This window comes from Heptranchias perlo, chromosome 2 (assembly GCF_035084215.1).
Source record: "Heptranchias perlo isolate sHepPer1 chromosome 2, sHepPer1.hap1, whole genome shotgun sequence".
NCBI lineage: Eukaryota > Metazoa > Chordata > Chondrichthyes > Hexanchiformes > Hexanchidae > Heptranchias > Heptranchias perlo.
The window spans coordinates 74,974,807-74,996,278 of NC_090326.1; the positions used below are offsets into that span (position 1 = coordinate 74,974,807).

The 21,472-nt window shown below is 41.7% G+C and overlaps 2 protein-coding genes across 4 annotated transcripts in view; both read right to left on the reverse strand.

The window, feature by feature from the left end:
* The window catches only part of rpl15 (ribosomal protein L15), a 499,976-nt gene that overhangs the window by 300,374 nt on the left and 178,130 nt on the right, over positions 1–21,472 (reverse strand). The gene's annotated exons all lie outside the window — the stretch shown is intronic.
* The window catches only part of LOC137340523 (ubiquitin-conjugating enzyme E2 E2), a 276,626-nt gene that overhangs the window by 34,996 nt on the left and 220,158 nt on the right, over positions 1–21,472 (reverse strand). For all 3 annotated transcript variants that reach the window (XM_068003037.1, XM_068003054.1, XM_068003045.1), the window contains exon 4: positions 6,667–6,799. In XM_068003037.1, the coding sequence (XP_067859138.1) occupies positions 6,667–6,799 (133 nt within the window). The remainder of the gene's footprint in view (positions 1–6,666; positions 6,800–21,472) is intronic.

Below are 21,472 nucleotides of genomic sequence, written 5' to 3' on the forward strand. Positions count from 1 at the left end.
GTCAGTAATAGAAAAAACACAGGTATTCTCCAGTTTTTCAAGAAAAGAGGAATTTCACCCCCTGGTTTTGTAATTTTCAAACAATTATACTTAATGAGGATGATAGTTTTGAGACTTCAATCTTAGACATTTATATTAGAAAAGATCCCAAAATGCCTTCCAGGGGTTCTCAAGCTGTAGGGGTATGCCGGATTGGTGGGGCTAAGGGTGTGTCCAACTGGGCCCCTTGAGCAGCTGGAAAAACCAGAATCTGTGCTGAGTTTTACTTCAATAATGTTAGTGCTGTAGTGCTGCTGCAGTGGGCCTTCCTAGAATCACAGAATCTTGCAGCATATTCAGCGCACCGTGCCGGCTCTTTGACAGAGCTATCCAATTAGCCCCACTCCCCTGTTCTTTCGCCATCTCTCTGCAAATTTCTCCCCTTCAAGTATTTATCCAATTCCCTTTTGAAAGTTATTTTTGAATCTGCTTCCACTATCTTATAGCAAGGTCTTATAGCAAGTAGCGTTTTTTAGTGAATCAAAGTCCCTAGTGTAGTTAACATTCTCTAAATTAAGAGTACTTTAAAGGAGTAAACTCCTTAAGGGAGTAACTAACGAGCTTAATCTAAGGCAAGTCATGGCAGCAGAGCTCGCACCCGTGATATGCTCCTCCTGCGCTATGTGGGAAGTCATGGACACTACCGGTATCCCTGGTGACCATGTGTGCAGGAAGTGTGTCCAGCTGCAGCTACTGGCTAACCGCATTTCGGAGCTGGAGCTGGAGCTGGAGCTGCGGGTGGATTCACTGTGGAGCATCCGCGATGCTGAGATTATCGTGGATAGCACGTTCAGTGAGGTGGTCACACCGCAGGTAAAGATTACGCAAGCAGAAAGGAAATGGGTGACCGCCAGGCAGTGTAAAAAGACTAGGGGCCATCTCCCTCTCAAACAGATATTCCGCTTTGGATATTGATGGGGGAGATGGCTTATCAGGGGAATGCAGCAAGAGCCAAGACTGTGGCACCACGAGTGACTCAGCTGCACAGAAGGGGAGGAAAAAGAATGGGAGGGCAATAATGATAGGGGATTCCATTGTAAGGGGAACAGATAGGCGTTTCTGCGGCCGCAGACGTGGCTCCAGGATAGTATGTAGCCTCCCTGGTGCTAGGGTCAAGGATGTCACTGAGTGGCTGCAGGACATTCTGAAGGGGGAGGGTGAACAGCCAGAGGTAGTGATCCATATCGGTACCAACGACATCGGTTTAAAAAAAGGGACGAGGTCCTGCAAGCAGAACATAGGGAGTTAGGAAATAAATTAAAAAGCAGGACCTCTAAGGTAGTAATCTCAGGATTACTCCCAGTGCCATGTGCTAGCGAGAGCAGAAATAGGAGAATAGACCAGATGTATGGCTTGAGAGATGGTGTAGGAGGAAGGGGTTTAAATTCCTGAGGCATGGGACCAATTCTGGGAAAGGCGGGACCTGTACAAGCTGGACGGGTTGCACCCAAGCAGAACCGGGACCAATATCCTCGCGGGGGTATTTGCTAGTTCTGTTGTGGAGGGTTTAAACTAGTATGGCAGGGGGATGGGAACCAAAGGGCAAGTACAGATAGGACAAATTCAGACCAGGAAACGGGAAGTAGAAAAGCAGTTAGTGATGTAGTTAGCGACTTAAAGGCGAAAGAAGCACAGGTTGAATAGTGTTCAGCACAGGAATTTAAAGGGGTTAAAGGGTATATACTTCAATGCAAGGAGTATTACAAACAAAGCAACAAAGCAGATGAACTAAGGGCACAGATAGACACATGGCAGCATGATATCATTGCTATAATGGAAACCTGGCTTAAAGAGGGGGATAATTGGCAGCTCAATATCCCTGGATATAGAGTTTTCAGGCAGGATAGAGTGGGTGATAAAAAAGAAGGGGGGGTAGCTTTATTGGTTAAAGAATCAATTACAGTTGTGAGAAGGGATGATATGCTAAATGGATGATCAATCGAGGCCATATGGGTTGAGTTAAGAAATAAAAAAGGGGCAGTCACACTACTAGGAGTGTACGATAGACCCTTGAATAGCGAAAGGGAGATAGAAGAACAAATATGTAGGCAAATTTCTGAGTGCAAAAATAAGAGGGCAATAATAGTAGGGGACTTCAACTACCCTAACATCAACTGGGATTCAACAGTGTGAGGGGCACAGAGGGCGCAAAATTCTTGATCGGTGTCCAGGAGAACATTTTTAGCCAGTAAGTGACAAGCCCAACAAGAGGGGATGCAATTCTAGATTTAGTCCTGGGAAATGAAGATGGGCAAGTGGGTGAAGTGACAGTGGGTGATGATATTGGGGATAGTGACCACAATTCAGTTAGTTTTAGCATTATTATGGAAAAGGACAGAGTTAAATCAGGAGTAAACGTTTTAAATAGGGGGAAGGCAAATTTTACAGAACTAAGAGGTAAATTGGCAGAAGTGGACTGGACACAACTACTTGAGGAGAAATCAGCGGCAAGCCAGTGGGAGGCACTAAAAAGTGAAATTCTACGGGTACAATGCAGACACATCCCCTCAAAGAAAAAGGGTGGCACTGCCAAATTTAGAGCCCCCTGGTTGTCTAGAAGTATACGGGGCAAGATAAAGCAGAAAAAGAAAGCTTATGACTGTCACAGTAAACTAAATACTAAATATAGCCGACTGGAGTATAGAAATTACAGGGATGACGTAAAAAGAGAAATAAGGAGAGCATGAAAAAATATTAGCTAGTAAGATTAAAGAAAACCCGAAGATGTTTTATCAGTACATTAAGAACAAGAGAATAGCTAAGGAAATGGTGGGACGTATCAGGGATGATGAGGGTAACTTGTGTGTAGAAGCAGAGGATGTGGGTAGGGTTTTAAATTAATATTTTGTGTCCGTATTCACAAAGGAAAGGGATGATCTGGACGTAGTAGTTAGAGGAGAGGTGTGAAATATTGGATAAGGTAACCATAACAAGAGAGGAAGTGCTAGAGGGACTGGAATCCTTGAAAGTTGATAAGTCACCAGGGCCGGATGGATTGTTTCCTAGGCTATTGAAGGAAGGCAGGGAGGCAATAGCGGATGCTCTGAGGATCATTTTCCAATCCTCACTAGATACTGGGGAGGTACCGGAGGACTGGATGACTGCAAACGTAGTATCATTGTTTAAAAAGGGTACAAGGGAAAGGCTGAACAATTATAGGCCTGTCAGTCTTACCTCGGTGGTGGGCAAACTATTAGAATCAATACTGAGAGATAGGATAAACTGTCACTTAGAAAGGCATGGTTTGATCAGGGATAGTCAGCATAGATTTGTTCAGGGAAGGTCATGCCTTACAAATCTGATTAAATTCTTTGAGGTAGTGACAAGGAGGATTGATGAGGATAGTGCAGTGGATGTTGTCTACATGGATTTTAGTAAGGCATTTGACAAGGTCCCACATGGCAGACTGGTCAGAAAGGTAAAAGCCCATGGGATACAAGGAAATGTGGTGAATTGGATCCAAAATTGGCTCAGTAACAGGAAACAGAGGGTAAAAGTCGATGGATGTCTTTGCGAATGGAAATCCATTTCCAGTGGTATGCCACAGGGCTCAGTGTTGGATCCCTTGCTGTTTGTGGTATATATTCCTATGTTCCTATATTAATGATTTGGACTTGAATGTAGGGGGCATGATTGGCAAATTTGCAGATGACAAAAATTGGCCGTGTAGTTGATAGTGGAGAGGATATCAATGGGTTGGTGGAGTGGGTGGAAAAGTGGCAAATGGAGTTCAACCCAGAGAAGTGTGAGGTAATGCACTTAGGGAGGGCAAACAGTAAACGGGAATATATTGAGGGGTAGAGGAAGTGAGAGACCTTGGAGTGCATGTGTACAGGTCCCTGAAGGTGGCAGTACAGGTAGATAAGGTTGTGAAGAAGGCTTACGGAATGCTCTCCATTATTAGCCGAGGTATGGAATACAAAAGCAGGGATGTGATGATGGAACGGTATAAAATGTTGGTAAGGCCACAGCTGGAGTATTGTGTGCAGTTCTGGTCACCACATTACGGGAAGGACGTAATTGGTCTGGAGAGAGTGCAGAGAAGATTTACAAGAATGTTGCCAGAGCTTGAAAATTGCAGCTACGAGGAGATTTTGGATAGGCTGGGGTTGTTTTCGTTGGAGCAGAGGAGGCTGAGGGGTGACTTGATTGAGGTGTACAAAATTATGAGGGGCCCGGATAGAGTAGACAGGAAGTACCTGTTTCTCCTAGCGGACATAGATTTAAGCTGATTGGCGGAAGGATTAGAGGGGACATGAGGAAAAACTTTTTTACCCAGAGGGTGGTGGGTGTATGGAATTCGCTGCCTGAATTGGTGGTAGAGGTGAGAATCCCTACGTGGTCAGTTTTCGGTAAAATATTAAGATGCCTACGTGGCAAAGAAGCAGAATGCAAAATGGTTAGAAAGGGTTAATTAGTTAGTAACTGAGATTGGTACAGGTGGCCTGGCCTCCTGCTGGGCCATATGTTTGTGTAGTCAGCAGGTTTGCATGGTCTTAACAATGTAGAGACTTTGATGTGATTCAAGGACTGGTCTGAATGTCTCCATGTTTATGGCAGATCAATATAGGTAACGAGCTTAGCCAAAGTTGAAAGACATTCCTGGTTGGGAGATAAGGGACAGGGAAGAACATTCCAAGTTGGAAGGTGAGGAAGTATCCCCTTTGATGTCTAACAGCAGCATGATCAGCACATGGACGATTTATGATTGGCCGGAAATAATGTAACCTCGCATGGCAACCTATGCCCGGCTTATGATTGGTGTTGACCCTCGTTAAGTATGTTCCAACCCTATTGATTTGTATAAAAACGTGTGGATTTCTGTATGTTTTTGTTCTTGCTCTGCCAGCATAGAGGGACTCTATCAGGAGTCCAAATCAATGCTGCAGACTAAGAACCCTGCTATTAAAGTTGTGCTGAACTTTAAAATGTATTCGACTTCAGCTTTTACTGAACCAGACTGAGGGGAAAGAATCCGGATCGTCAGAGGCAGGGATCCTCAACTCTTTTTAAAAAGTACCTGGACCTAAAATGCTGTAAGCTGCAGGGTTACGGACTGGGTGCTGGAATGTGGGATCAGAATGGACACCTGGTTGTTCCACGAGCTGGCGCGGACACGATGGGCTGAAAGGCCCCCTTCTGTGCTGTATCTTTTCTACGGTTCTAATGGTCCTATCTTTTCAGGCAGTGTATTCCAAATCATAATAATTCACTGCGTTTTAAAAAAAAAATTCTCACCTCACCTCTAGCTCTTCTGCCAATTATCTTAAATCTATGTCCTCTGGTTACCAACCCTTCAGCCAGGGGAAACTGTTTCTCCTTATTTACTTAATCAAAACTCTTTTTGATTCTGAACATCTATATTAAATTTCCGCTTAACCTTCTCTGCTCTGAGGAGAACAATCTAAGCTTCTCTAGTCTCTCCACATAACTGAAGTTCCTCATTCCTAGTACCAGTCTGGTCAAGTTCCCCTGCACTCTCTCCCAGGCATTGACATCCTTCCTAAAGTGTGGTGCCCGGAATTGGACACAATACTCCAACTGAGGCCTATCCATTGATTTATAAAGATTTAGCATAACTTCCTTGCTTTTGTACTCTGTGCCTCTATTTATAAAGCCAAGGATCCCGTGTGCTTTTCTCGTAGCATTATCAACTTGTCATGCCACCTTCAAAGGTTGACAAGCCTAGCTCCTCCCTCACTAGAACCATGTAAATGTTCGGCTTTATTTGTCTTCTTTTAAGTTTAATTACCAATTTCTGCCTCCTAAGAAGCTTGTACAACTTGCTCCCTGTGCCGGTCGTTCGGCCTCCCGCTCCCTGTGCCGGTCGTTCGGCCTCCCGCTCCCTGTGCCGGTCGTTCGGCCTCCCGCTCCCTGTGCCGGTCGTTCGGCCTCCCGCTCCCTGTGCCGGTCGTTCGGCCTCCCGCTCCCTGTGCCGGTCGTTCGGCCTCCCGCTCCCTGTGCCGGTCGATCGGCCTCCCGCTCTCTGTGCCCATTGTCTAGCAGCCTGCTGCATTCCCCCTCCCTCCCTACAGTCTGATCGCACGGCAGTGTGAACATTGTGGACTGTTGCAGTGACAGACGGGAGAGGGAGAAAAACAGAGAAAAAGGGAAAGTGAATAAAATTGTTGGAAACAAGAGCGAAGGAAGAGTCGGAAAGAGGGACAAATACGTGAACGAGAAGCAGGGAGGGAGAGGAACAAGCGAAGGACAAAAAGGAGAGAAAGAAAGAGAAATGAAGAATGATTAGGAGAGAGAACAAGAGAAACAGAAGTGCAGGAAGAGAGAGAAAGAAAGATATAACTTACATTTAGAGGAGCGAGAAACCGAAGTAAAGGAGGTGAGCATGGAAGGGAAACAGGAGGGGAGGGAAACAAGTAGAGGGAGTGAGAGTGTCTTCTGCAAAATTTCCAGTACCCGTATCCTTGGCTAGAGGCTTGTGGAAGGGTATAAGAAGTTTTGGTGGGGCCCAGCCCAAAAGAATTGGAATGGTAAGACCAGTTCAGAAATGTTTGAGAACTGCTGCCATATTATTTCGTTCAAAACACTTTCCATTACCATACAGTTTAAATTGTTAAGACAAATGCTTTTTGGTTTTGCTTTACTTTGCAGTCCAGGTGTACGCACCTTGGGTGGCTTGAAGGGGTAGTCAGGTGAAAATGTGATATCTAAGAAGAAGACGCCACCCTCGTACACTGAACCTGGAGGCCCCAGGATAGTTGACCTCCATTCATAAATGTTGTCTCCTTTGGGCCCAGCACTGCAACAGAAGAAACATTTCATAAATATACATGGAAATTAAAATAAAAGTCAATATATGATACAGGAATTTCAAGAAAATTATGCTTACAATATAAACTTATAAATTAATATCAGCAGAGGGGGGGTGTTATAAAGGGGGTATAAGGAATTAGATTAAAGTAAGGTGTGCTCTCAGTCTGATCAAAACAATGTTAGAGAGTATCATTGTGCAAAAACAATCTTGTCAAGAGTTTGAACCCTAGTATCCCCCCATGCATGGGGGTATTTAGGTTCGTTCTTAAGATACTTACTTTCTGGCTGTCATTCAAATAACACCTGTCAATTAAATGCCACTAGATGGTTGTTTTAGCATTTAAATTTGTTACGAAAAGTTCAGGCATGAAGATAAGAGCATTAGAAGATTTAATACATATTGATCTGTATAATGAGACTCCCTTTTGAGGAAGAAGTCAGAGCATGTTGAATTCTTTGTTTTTCAACAAGTGTCTGCCTCTATTTGTCACAACTGAAGAGAACATTGTAAGAGAAAAAATAAAATGTAATTATGCCAAGTTGATTAACTACACAGAAATTTGAATCAGTACACTGAACTAGAGGGCAATTGATTGTTGCCCTTAAGGACCATTACTACGTGCAAATCCTTCTACACATCATTTAAACTGCTTTTACTTTGCATTTAGTATTGAGCTAGTGCCACCGGTTGCTGTCCTGCAGTTCTCGCTGATGAGCACCAAGTAAACTTGTCAGATTTGTTGAGGATAGTGACTGAGTGCTATTAGCTGGGTCTTCCCAGCAGGAACTGGTTACAAAAACAGGTTCAGTGTGCCATGAGATAAAATAGCTTGTTCATTTTGCTGTAAAGCAGGTGTCCAAACTGAGGTCTGTGAGCCATTTCTAGCCCTTCAGCACTAGCCTTTTGGCTTATGAAATGCTGACATCTCAGTTCTATTTGTGTTTAAATTTCAGTTTGGATTGTACCACTTTGATCCAGAAAGTTTTGTTTTGTTACTTTACTTAGGATAGTCTACATTAATGACTTGGAGTCTACATTAATGACTTGGATATGAATGTAAAAGGTATGATCAGTAAGTTCGCTGATGATACAAAGATTGGTAGGGTGGTAAATAGCGAGGAGGATAGCCTCAGTCTGCAGGACGATATAGATGGGTTGGTCAGATGGGCGGAACAGTGGCAAATGGAATTTAACCCGGAAAAGTGCAAGGTGATGCACTTTGGAGGGACTAACAAGGCAAGGGAATACACAATGAATGGGAGGACCCTAGGCAAGACAGAGGGTCAGAGGGATCTTGGTGTGCAAGTTCACAGATCCCTGAAGGCGGCGGAACAGGTAGATAAGGTGGTAAAGAAGGCATATGGGATACTTGCCTTTATTAGCCGAGGCATAGAATATAAGAGCAAGGAGGATATGATGGAGCTGTATAAAACACAGGTTAGGCCACAGCTGGAGTACTGTGTGCAGTTCTGGTCGCCACACTACAGGAAGGATGTGATCGCTTTGGAGAGGGTGCAGAGGAGATTCACCAGGATGTTACCAGGGCTGGAGCGCTTCAGCTATGAAGAGAGACTGGGAAGATTGGGTTTGTTTTCCTTGGAGCAGAGGAGGCTGAGGGGGGACATGATTGAGGTGTACAAAATTATGAGGGGCACAGATAGGATGGATACTAAGGAGCTTTTTCCCTTCGTTGAGGGTTCTATAACAAGGGGACATAGATTCAAGGTAAAAGGCGGGAGGTTTAGAGGGGATTTGAGGGGGGGGCGGCGGGACGGGGCGGGGCGGGGGGGGGGGCGGGGTGGGGGGGGGTGACCCAAGGGCTTGTTTTGAGACCCGTATTGTTTGTAATTTACATTAAAGAGTCGGGGCTAAATTTTCCCTGACTATAGTGTCCAAAATTGGGCAGCGGTGGAAAGTGAATGAAAATGAGATAGGGAGGCCTACTGCCACATCCCCGCTCCATCATCGCCACCAGAAATCAGTCTTTGCCCGCCTCAGCATGGAAGTCGGCTTGCTACCCCTTTTTTGGCCAACCGTGTGTAACTAATTGCAGAGAGATGGGCCCTGGGAGCTTGAATGACTTCCCTCCTTCCAGGAAATGAGTGGCGGCACACCCTGACCAGCCATGTAAATCTCACCATGACCATTATGAGAGGCAGACGGCCTTGTAGTGGGCACCTCTTCCTCTCTTCAACAACAACAACTTGCATTTATATGGTGACTTTAACGTAGTAAAATGCCCCAAGATGCTTTAAAGAAGTGTTATCAAACAAAATATGACACTGAGCCACATAAGGAGATATGAGGTCAGGTGACCAAAAGCTTGGGCGAAGAGGTGAGTTTTAAGGAGCATCTTAAAGAAGGATAGAGAGGTTTGTGGAGGGAGCTCCAGAGCTTAGGGCCTAGGCAGCTGAAAGTACGGCTGCCAATGGTGGAGCAATGAAAATCGGGAAAGAGCAAGAGGCCAGAATTGGAGGAACGCGGAGATCTTGGAGGGTTGGAGGGCTGGAGGAGGTTACAGCGGTAGTGAGGGATGAGGCCCTTACCTGCGTCTGGAGGGCTCCTGGCTCAGTGAGAGCCTCTTTTATAAATTTAAAAAAGTCTTCGAGGTGCTTCTGCCCCCAAGGCTTCCTCCCCCTCCTTGAGGCGCTGCAATGGATGATCCAATGCAGCTCCATCGAATTTTGCTGGCCAGCAGCTGTAGGCAGCTCCCACCATGAAATTAGCCCTAGGTCATGGAGGGGTTGGTGTGGCAGGAAAAAGTCCTGCCTGACCCTCCTCAGGAGGGAAACCTGCCACAGAGGAAAATTCAATCCCTGGATTGAGGAGCGAAGTGAAAATTGGATAATTTACAGATAATATCAAACCAGGACAGGCATTGAATCTGAGGTGGCAGCCTGAGAAATAAAAAATAAGTTAGAGAAAATATGTAAATGTGCAGGATAATGGCAGATGCAATTTGATATGGACATGTGTAAAATAGTACATAAGGGAAGAAAAATCGGCAACTTAAGTAAATAGTGTTGAAATAGCTAAAGGTGAAGTTGATGGAGATCTAGGGATATTATGGACTCAGCACTCATTATTCCAATCACAGCAGAGCAACAATCCAAAAGGCAAAGAGAAGTAGAGTAAAATTTGGAGGAGGTCATGCTTAAACTCTACCGTGCTCTGGTCAGACTCTAGTGCTTGTTACTGAGAACCAAGAGAGTTGCTTAAGCTCAGTTAAGGCAGTTGTGGCAAAAACCTCGGAATCATTTAAGAAACCACTAGATGCTGTGATGGAGAACTGTTGGTTCTTTCTAATGAACGAGCTAGAATGGGACAAATGGCTTTTGTCGTCTGTACTCATTTTGTGTTCTTGTGAATGTTAAATGTAATATATTCTATTAGAATAATAGAGGCTGGGGTTTTTAAAGGATACAGCTCATCTTGGGGTTGAATATTGGTGTTGTAGTTCAAGACATCAGTTGGATCGCTATATGTGGCCCTGCCCTTATGTAATATCCTACATTAAACAACACAAATAAACTCTTTTATAATACAAGTAGCCTGATCCTGACTCTCACTAGAGATGAACATCAAGCCTTAATCTTTTCTGTTTAGGCTAATATTTCATGTTTTATCCATGTTCTTGTTTTGGAGATCCTTTATGTTTCATTATACTCATAGATTGCTGTTTGCTTTTAACTCTCTTGCAATATTGTAGAAAGGATTTTCTGCTCTGTCACTACCTGATTTCGGGTGGAAGTGAGGAGTAGACATCTGGAATGATGTTGCATTCCTGGTGCAGAGCAATCGACTTCATTAGGCAAGATGAGAGTTTTAAAAAAAACTTTCTTCTTCCGTCTCAGGGATCGTCAGCCGTGCAGCATGTATTTCAGCCATCCCCGTCCCCACCACCTGCCCCAATGTCTGAGGTGGGAAACCAAGTGGCAGTGGAAATACCGCTGGGAGCCCACCAAAACATTTAAATGATCTGTCCCTGGAATTTCCGCCAGCACACACTACTCTAGCTGAGGCCTAACCAGTGTTTTATAAAGGTTTAGCATAACTTTCTTGCTTTTGTACTCTTATATCCCTATTAATAAAGCCCAGGATCCCATATGCTTTTGGAACTGCCTTTTTAACTTGTCTTGCTATCTTCAAAGATTTGTGTACATACACCCCCAGGTCTCTCTGTTCCTGCACCCCCTTTAAAATTGTACCATTTTGTTTATATTGCCTCTCCCCATTCTTCCTACCAAAATGTATCACTTCATACTTCTCTGCGTTAAATTTGATCTGCCATGTGTCTGTCCATTTCATCAGTCTGTCTATGTCCTCCTGAAGTCTGTTACCATCCTCCTCACTGTTTACTACATTTCTGAGTTTTGTGTCATCTGCAAACTTTGAAATTATACACTGTATACCCAAGTTCAGGTCATTAATATATATCAAAAAGAGCAGTGGTCCTAATACTGACCCCTGGGGAACACCACTATATACTTCCCTTCAGTCTTAAAAACAACCGTTCACCACTACTCTCTACTTTCTGTTCCTTAGCCAATTTTGTATCCATTCTGCCACTGACTCTTTAATCCCATGGGCATCATGATTCTGTACTTTCATTTCCTGATAAATCTATGTGTAATCATTTCAGAAGGTCTAAATGTCTCTTTTTTAGTTCATCAGCAATATTTCTGATTTAATTCTGGTCCGACTTCATTTTCAAAATATGTAATATACATATAAACAAATATTGTGGCCAACTGTTAAATATCGTCCTTTGGATGCTAAAGTGGCTTGGAGGTGCTGCGCATTTTTGTGACCTGGTCTAACAGAGCCTGACTTCTGCTCCCATTTGCTCAACATATGACAACTGGTTGATAAATAGAAGAGGCAGCAACTGACACAAGGACAATACTGTACAACACACTCTCTTGGGTGCCATATGCTCACTGATCCTAGTAGTGCAAATCAACACGAGCAAAGTCAGGTATGCTTGTGCGGAATCCGCACCATTTAAGCACAGGAGCTGAATAGATTTTTTTTAAAATCAGATGTGCAATTATTAATTTCTAGAATTGGGACTAGCAATGTATGACTGAAATGGGCACTTTTCAGGAAGAATGAGCCTTTTGGGTAAATCACAACCTCCTCCATTTGGAACCATTGTGTAGGTATTGCTCAACCACAGCTGGATTCCTGAACTTTTCATCAATTATAACAGTAAATGGTAATTTAGCAGCTTGAGAAGTATGAAATGAACATTATTACAGGCGCATCATGATTGGTTGCTGTTCTGTAGCTGCCATTAACACATTCTGGTATCACAAAATTTCTCGCAGGAAATTAATGCTCAGATTCTATTTTGGACACTTAAAACCTAGGAAAAAAAAATTAATTACCCCTTCTTGGCAAAAAAGGAAATTATGTCCCTGAGTTTCTTTTGGTGCAACAGCTTGTTACTATTCTCTCTTTCATATTTTATATTATTGCTGCAAATTATTTTGCAACTCTACATTTTAAATATGCTTTGAAATATTAATGGAAAGTAAATCACCAATAGTGATTATGATATTAATCTTTTTATGCAGCAAGTTGATCAAGTGAGTTGTAAATATTTCATTCAATGTGCTGCTCATTTACAAAGAAAATAATATTTTCCATTCTCGTCTGGAGCAAATTAGTTGCAACACCGTTTAGCACCAATCACATCTCTCATACAGTGAACATACTTTATATGCTAATATCGTACAGACTGATTTAAATATTCATCAAAGTGTAGCATTCCACAAAATCTGTGACAAAAAGGTGTAAGAAACAGAGCAAATCCACACTAGGTAATATAAGGCTTGTTCAAGGAAGTACAGATGAGCATCCTGATTGATGAAGCGTTATGTAATATAGTGAAAGTTTTTAGAATTCTCAGTCCCCCTCCAGTGAGTAAGTGAAAATAATGTAATTTGCTAGATTAAAAGATCAGAGCTGATTGTCAGGTGTGGTTAAATGATGTCCACAGGCACGAGAATGGTAACATTCCTACCAGGCCAGAAGCCATTAGGGAAAACGGGAATAGATCAGCTATTCACCAATCAGACTTCACTGCTTCTGAGCAGAGGATCACTTCAATCTGTTTCTCATGCCCTTTCAATAAACAGTATTTATCACTGAGTCAGTCATTAGTCGCAATGCTCACTATACTGGGGGAGTTGCCACTTACTGGACACGATTAATCAAAGAGAACACAGATACATACACAAATCTGTTCTATATATCACACAAATGAATAAATTATGCCTTTTCTAATGGATTCATTGACAACAGTGCATGATGAAAGTTTTATTAAAGTACCGCAAAGGAAATAATTAATCAAGCCAGTGCAAGCTACCATTAACATTATACAAAACAAATCAATGCTTGTCGACACGATCCGAATTTATGCTGTGAAGTGAAGTTCAACTCGTGCAAATGTAATGTGTATAGACAACAAATTTAATAATTTATCTTATATGTATTTACTGACAACTTGGAGGAACACCAACGTCAATGGCCATTGCCTCCTCTGGCCTGGTGTATTCTGGAGAACATAGTGGCAGGTCTATTCAGCTGGCCAAAAAGGCTGTGATAGTGGAATTCAGAGGGATTCACTTGGCCTTAATCAGGAATAATTAAAATTATGAGATAAAGGTGGTGGTGGAGGAAGCCAGACTGCCTCTTACTTATCACGCTTCTGACAAATATAACTGGGACAAATCAACACTGAATTATTAGAGCCCTAGGGGAGAAACCGCTGTACCTCACAAAAAATTATCTCATAAACCCCCAATACAGCTGGCTTCCGATACAAAGGAGTTAGATCAGGGAAATCCAACTTTTCAAAGCTCAAGAGCCAGGAAAACAATTGTATACTAACAAAGCACCACACATTTTAAATGTATTATAGCAGTATTCTCATTTATATTTTCACTGTAACCAAAAGTGTACCATGCAATAAAATTTGAAACCTACAACCTGCATTTACATAGGACCTTTAATATAGAAAAATGTCCCAAGGTGCAATATACAGGAGTGTAATCAGACAAAAATTGACACTGAGGCAAAGAAGGAGTTATTAGAAGGGTTGATTAAAAGCTTTGTGGGTTTTTGTTTCCAATTATATATTTGAAATCTGGATTTCCCTCATTCATTCTTCCTTTTGCCTTGTCAGATTTCTTGTTTCTTCTTTCACTGTCCTCCTCTCTCACATTCATTCTGTTCCTTCCTCATTCCCTATTTCTTTTATTTCCTGTTTCTCATTCCCTTTTCCCATTTCTCTGTCTCTCTCATTCCATCTATTTAATTGCCTCAATCTTTGTCTCCCTCAAACTCACATTCCTCTTGTTTATTTTTCTTGGTCTCTCTTATTCCTTCCCTTTATCTGATTCCCTTTCTCCTTTTTCATTTATCTTTCTCCCTACTTCTGCTCTTTCTCATTCTCTCTCTCTCTTGCACACACTCATTACTCATCTCTGTTCCTTCTTTCATTGTCTCTCCCATTCCTTCTCTCTTTCCTTTCCTCTTTCTCATTCAATCTCTCCCTCTTTCTCTGTATCTCGCTCTAGCTCTTTGTCTCATATACCTAAAGATTGGACATGCTGTTTGTATCACAAGAGCTTCTTGGTATGTTGCTTTCCAGAGCGTTTCTTGACCAGCATAATGTTTCGGGTTGCCATATGTCCATTGTATGTTGTACCTTTTAGAGCATTTATGTACATGAGAAAGAATGAAAATAAAGTAGTCCAGAAATGCAGCAAAAACATTTGGAAGAAAAAAAATACCATTGTTGGTGGCAATACTTGGGTATTCTCGATCACAACTTAGAAAGCAGAATCTAAGGACAAGCTCCTTATTAAACATTAAAGTTCAATAACTGTAAATTGGATATTATAAAAACAATTCTATTTATTAACTCCACCCCCCACCTAAAAATAACCAAGAACCATTTTTACAAAGATTTTAACTTGTTACAACCTATAAGTAATTCACACTGAAATGATTGCCACTAATGGAGACAAAAATATTACAACCAATATATTAAACCCTTCAGTAAAACAAATCTGCTTAAACAAACATTAATATTTGAGGCAGAGATGAGGGATGGATGGGGATGTTGGTTAAGATATGCATAAATTCTGTTTTCCAAACAAAAAGGTTAATCATAAAAAAACCCTTTACTTCTCAGAGCAGGTCTCGGATCCCTACCCTCCTCAGCATGTTGGAAGGCAGCTGAGGACACTACTCGTTCTCTTGAAATAAGCCGTTAATATATTACGATTAACATAAATTATTCAGGCTAGAGAGGTCCTGATGGAAGGAATGCTGGCTGTTCTATTGTGTTTGATGCATCCTTTCTCATTCTGCACCTCTCGTATCAATACTAAACATGCATGGGCAGTGCAGCTGAACAAGGCATTCAGAGCTACACTTAAGCCACTGGACTGGTTAGGCCACCCTGAGTTAGAAAGAAGCCACTTATCACATAAGCATCCAGAAAATAGGGACACCAGTCCATATTACCAGAACATTTGTGCTGCCAATGAAAATGATAATGCTTTACAGATTAGCTAGGTCTAATGTTGTTTTGAATATAACAGCCCAGCATGAATACAGTTTGAATACTGACATCAACTTTTTCTTGCTGGTCAGCTTGACATAACCAGAGAATGATCTTCAAGACTGACCTGAATCCTCTTGATACTGTCCACGAGATTCTGCTTATACAACTGACAAGGGCAAAATTTCTAATGAAAATGGTGGAACTCAATTCTGGATCCTATTCAGCCCTGGACCTCTCTTCTCCTGCATCTTCTGCTCCTACAACAGCAAGATTCACATTCATAGGAGTACAGATTCATAGCTCCTTGAAAGTGGAGTCACAGGTGGATAGGGTGGTGAAGAAGGCATTCAGCATGCTTGGTTTCATTGGTCAGAACATTGAATGCAGGAGTTGGGATGTCTTGTTGAAGTTGTACAGGGCATTGGTGAGGCCACACTTGGAGTACTGTGTACAGTTCTGGTCACCCTATTATAGAAAGGATATTATTAAACTAGAAAGAGTGCAGAAAAGATTTACTAGGATGCTACCGGGATTTGATGGTTTGACTTACAGGGAGAGGTTAGACAGACTGGGACTTTATTCCCTGGAGAGTAGGAGGTTAAGGGGTGATCTTATAGAAGTCTATAAAATAATGAGGGGCATAGATAAGGTCGATAGTCAAAATCTTTTCCCAAAGGTAGGGGAGTCTATAACGAGGGGGCACAGATTTAAGGTGAGAGGGGAGAGATACAAAAGGATCCAGAGGGGCAATTTTTTCACTCAAAGGGTGGTGAGTGTCTGGAACGAGCTGCCAGAGGCAGTAGTAGAGGCGGGTACAATTTTGTCTTTTAAAAAGCATTTGGACAGTTACATGGGGAAGATGGGTATCGAGGGATATGGGCCAAGTGCAGGCAATTGGGACTAGCTTAGTGGTATAAACTGGGCGACATGGACATGTTGGGCCGAAGGGCCTGTTTCCATGTTGTAACTTCTATGATTCTATGATTCTATGATAAGATCGTGTGAACAATTCCAATGAATAGTATACTGTTACCATTAAGGCTAATCAAGTAATGGGATGCATCTTGAGGAAATTGAATCTGTTTGGTATAGATTCTTGCGACTAACTCAATTTGTGAATTATGGGGCACTCTTCCTTCATAAAGTGAACATTGTATTGGAGAAGGTTCAGGAAGATCAACTGGATCATTCTTGGACTTTGAACTCTAAGTTACAAAGAGAGAATTATGGAGATTAACTTAATTTCATTGGTGAAAAAGATATGGGGAGGGATAATATGCAGGGGTATGAAATACCAAGAGACTAGTTGTACACTGGTTATTTTAACTTGGATTGTGAATGTAAAACTAAAGCACATCAGTACAGAATTAATAGGCTTCAAGCAAAACTAAAGATTAGAAGATTTCTTCCCACAGATTAATGGATTTTGAAACAGAATTCCAGCAAAAGCAGATAATGCTGTGTCAATTAAACCTCGGATTGTCAGCAGGTTTAGAGATACTCCAGTCTTTCTGGGCTGACTGATTTTGCTTTGTTTTCTGCACACACTGGGACAATGGGGGTGTAAAGCAAATATTATAGTATCAAGAATTGCTTAATTATTGTAATATTATTGTGATATTATATAAACATTGAAAAACAATTTTAAATAAAAATATTTATCTTCCCTTATAACTCAGTGGGTAATTGCATTGGTTGCTGTGGTACTAAACTATATAGATCAGAAGGTCTCAGGCATGGTCCCCAGTCTGTATGAGTTAGCTGATCTTATCCGGGCAGCAATTGGAGCACCATAATTGGTCTCAGCATCACATGGGTTAGGGGCGTTGGGTGGGGGGGAAATCAGCTGCAGTTCCTGTTTGCCACCTAGTGACTCCAGCCAGAAAGTGCATCTGTGTACATCAGGCAAGGATAGGATTAGTCTAAGTGTGATGTCCCTGTCGTTGAATATCTTCCTAACATTCTCTATTGGGCTCACAGATTATGAATGGCCACTTGGGCAAGGTAATGGAGGGCTGCTGGTATCCTTGAAATGCACCAGAACTAAATTCAGCCCCTTTTATGAGAGGAGAAAGAAAGAGAGAGAGAGAGAGAGAGAAACAAAGAGAGTACTTAATTAATTAATTGCATGTATATAGCACCTTTCATGACCCCGGGATGTCTGAAAGCGCTTCACAACAATGGGTTACTTTTTTAGGTGTCGTAACCGTTGTAATGCAGGGCATCGCAACCAATTTGCAAGCAAGGTCCCACAAACAGCAATGAGATAAATGACCAATTAAACTATTTTAGTGATATTGCTTTGAGGTCATTAATTTCTCTGTAACCTCTGCAGTCTGACACAACCTGAATGACTACACTTGTCTGTAGCAATAAAAGGGTTAAATCATTAAAGAAACAGCTGAAATAAATATTCCAAGTGGAATTAAAAGTTGTAGGGAACAACACAGACAGCACACGCTGTGTGGAATATAATGGTTCCTTTACTGCTGGATGAAAGGAGTAATATTAGTGGAAAGCAGTAGTGCACGGTTGAAATAGTGGAGATGGATAGAAATTCTGGAGTTTCCATTGAGGATTAGAAAGAAATAATATGGAAATTTCCCTCTGGAGATTAAATAAGAAGGGTGAGATCCCTTGGAAAGAGAGAGCTGAATTGGCCACAACCTTTTTTTCATTCTGAGCTTCTTAAAGATACTGATGTCGCTCTGCAGCAACATGCTATGACTGGTGTACTTCTGACGAAGGAGGAAAGCTCCGAAAGCTTGTGATTTCAAATAAAGCTGTTGGACTATAACCTGGTGTTGTAAGACTCCTTACATTGGTGTACTTCCTCTTACTCATCAGTAGATGTTATCAGCTCCACCACATATTTGCTCCTATTCAAATTAGAAAAGCTGCATTTAATGCACTTTTTGCTTTAACTTGCCACATAATCAGCATATTCAGAAGTGAAGTAGCTACAAAATAAAGGGGAGAATTTTAAGTCTCCCTGCTGGGTGAGAATGGATCAAGCAAGCAGTTAAAATGGAGCAGCTCCATTTCTCCGCTATTCCCCCAATTTCCAATTTTTAACATCACCAGTTTTGACTGTAAATGACTCGCCTGCCGGACTCAGGCGGGAGCCTCATGCATAAATACTATGATGCCAATAGGACCCTGAGGGCATTTTAACCGGGGCCTCAGTGGGGAAGCCTCCACGGCTTTCCTGCTTGGCAGAAGTAGGTCTGCAGACAGAAGAGGCCCTTCGGGTTAAGTGTAAAACCTTCCTATGTAGAGCAGGAGTGCTGGAAAATTGCAGCCTCGCCCGCCCTCCAGAGACCATCATTGTCAAACTCCCTCGTCATCACCTACTTGGAAGCCAGCGGGTGGCTGAGGGCTGCCCAATCTTTGCTGACTGGCAGACGCTGTGCGCCCTCTTCACGCCTGTTCTGTGCCAGAAGTGGACCGGTGGCATTTAAATGAGGCCCGAAGGTTAAAATTGTTGTGGCCTCCTGTTGGTGGGAAATAAACTCACCGGAGTGGTTTCCTGTCTGGAAACCTGCTCCAAGTTAAAATCCGTCCCAAAATCTTAATATTAAGGCATAATTGAGAGAATATACAGTGCAGTGCCAACACAGTTCGTCCTAGTAAACCCACATGAAAACAATTTTAATGGAACAAATTCTGAGTTTCTCGTTGTGCCAAGGTGAAAATTCTGTCCACACCATGATAGAAAGAAATCGGAGAGTTGTTTATCATCGATCGTAATCCTTCTAGTGACATCTATAATTGTATTCAATTGATAATTGACTTGTGTGCAAATTGCAATGAATTATCTTGAACACATTTTATAGAGTTTTAATTCAGCCACTTTCAAGCTGTCACAACCTTTGAACAATGGAGCATAACTGAGACTGCTGGTAGAAGCAACTATTGAATAATTAGATGCATATTTACAGTCCAAATGCCACAGTCAGTAATCCTTGACCATAAACATAGCTCATTGGAACTAAACTGAGCAACATGAGACTAATTTTAGTCTTCAAGAAGGCAAACAAAGAAAGTACCTTTATTGATTACTTTTTAAAAAAAGGAAGCTACGTTCCTCCAGTAATTTAAACCAATGTAAGTACATAAACCATCTTGCATACAATGAAGCATAAAATAGTAATGATGGGTCCATTGCTACAGATACTTTACACAAATTGCATGCTCAGAGCAGAGCAAGGGCAAATTAGACATGGAAAGAACTAAAAGCATAGGAACCTCTTGATCCATTATCAAGTCATTAACTCCAAAATAGAATTTTATGAACAGTGCTTGAAGAAAATATTTTCTTCATCGTAATACAGTATTTTAGAGGTGTGATGCAGGGGGTAAAGTTGCCTTTTAAATGCATCAAAAACTGTAAAACTAATGACCCACAATGAATACATTCTGGTATACATGAAAATAGACTGTGTTCAGATTATTTATAGTCAAAGCATTAATAAAGTCTGGATACCAGATGGTATCAATCTTACTAAGGCAGTTAAAAATTGAGCACTATTGCATATTCTTAGTCTAGTAGCAGAAAGGACTGTATGACCTGCATTACAAGTGCTGCAGCTTTTTAAAATATTATTTTAACAAGCTTATATTGTATCAAATCATTTCAAGTGCTATTTCCTGTAGAAAATATTTAACTAGCTGCTACTCGAGTAAATTCTACCTTTATTGGGAAATAGCCAATTGTAGACTTAAAATAGAATGCTATGCTATACAGTTTCACCTACTAATCTGCGACATAATTCACTGTAAAACCATAATGTAACATTACTGGCTATTTAAGTATTTTATAATCTAATTCTTACAAGACGAATACAGTAAATTTTTAAGACTGAGGTTACCTTCTGTAATGTAATGATGTGGGCAATACTAATATACATGTTTTTCTATATTATTTGATATTTAGTTTAACAGTATTTTTACCAAGGTTAGTCCAACTGGTTTTGCTTTTTCAGACAAATTATAAACAAAGTGCTGTTTTCCCACAGGAGATAGATACAATTAAAAGCTAAACAATTTATTAAAAAGCAGGGGCAGTAACAGTCATGGCTCAGCTGGTAGAACTTTGCCCTCTGGGTTAGATATTTGGGCGTTTGAGCCCCACATTAGGACTTGAGCATATAATCTTGGCTAAAAGTCTTAAAAAGTGCCACATTGTCAGACATGTTACTCTTCAGGTGAAATGTTAAACCAAGGTTCCATCTTTCTGTTCAAGATCCCATGGCATTATTTGAAGAAGAGCAGAGAGGCCTCCTTGCCAACTTCCCTCCTTCAAACAGTACAACCAAAAACTAACTTCATTCATTTCTTTTCTGTTCTCTGATGTTGCTAGTGTGGAGTGGCCATTGCATTTGCCTACTTAACAAGTCACTGCACTCTATAAGTAATTCATTGCGTGAAGTGCTTTCAAATCTTTTGACTTGATAAATGCCAATACTAATATACTAAAATCCTAGCAGCACAGAACTGTGGGCTAGTGGGCTAGCTCAACTCAAAACTCTTTCTGCATATGGGTGAAGACAGAGATTTATTGGCCCCATTATCGTCCCTACAGAATGTATTTGATACCACTTATTTGTGCTCGTCAGGTTATACCGGCAGTGCACCCTTCTTCCTCCAAGGATGTGATTTTTCTCAGGGCTTCTCCCACTCCGCTGCCATAACTTCGGCGGAAACCCCTTTTACAACAACAACAAATTGCATTTATATTATTTTGTGCACGTAAATGGGGTTTCACCCGAACCCACGCTGCAGTGATGGCAGCGGAGAGTGAGAAGCCCTGGCAAAATTCACCCTCCCCCTGTCCCCTCCGGCCCCCCCCCGAGTCCTGGACCACCACTACTGCCACCGCCAGGCATACCTATACACATATGCTTCAGTTATGTGGAGAGAGTAGTGAAGCTGGGATTGTTCTCCTCAGAGCAGAGAAGGTTGAGGGTAGATTTAATAGAGGTGTTCAAAATCATGAAGGGTTTTGATGGAGTAAGTGGGGAAAAGCTGTTTCCACTGGCAGGACAGCGGTAACCAGAGCACACAGATTTAAGAAA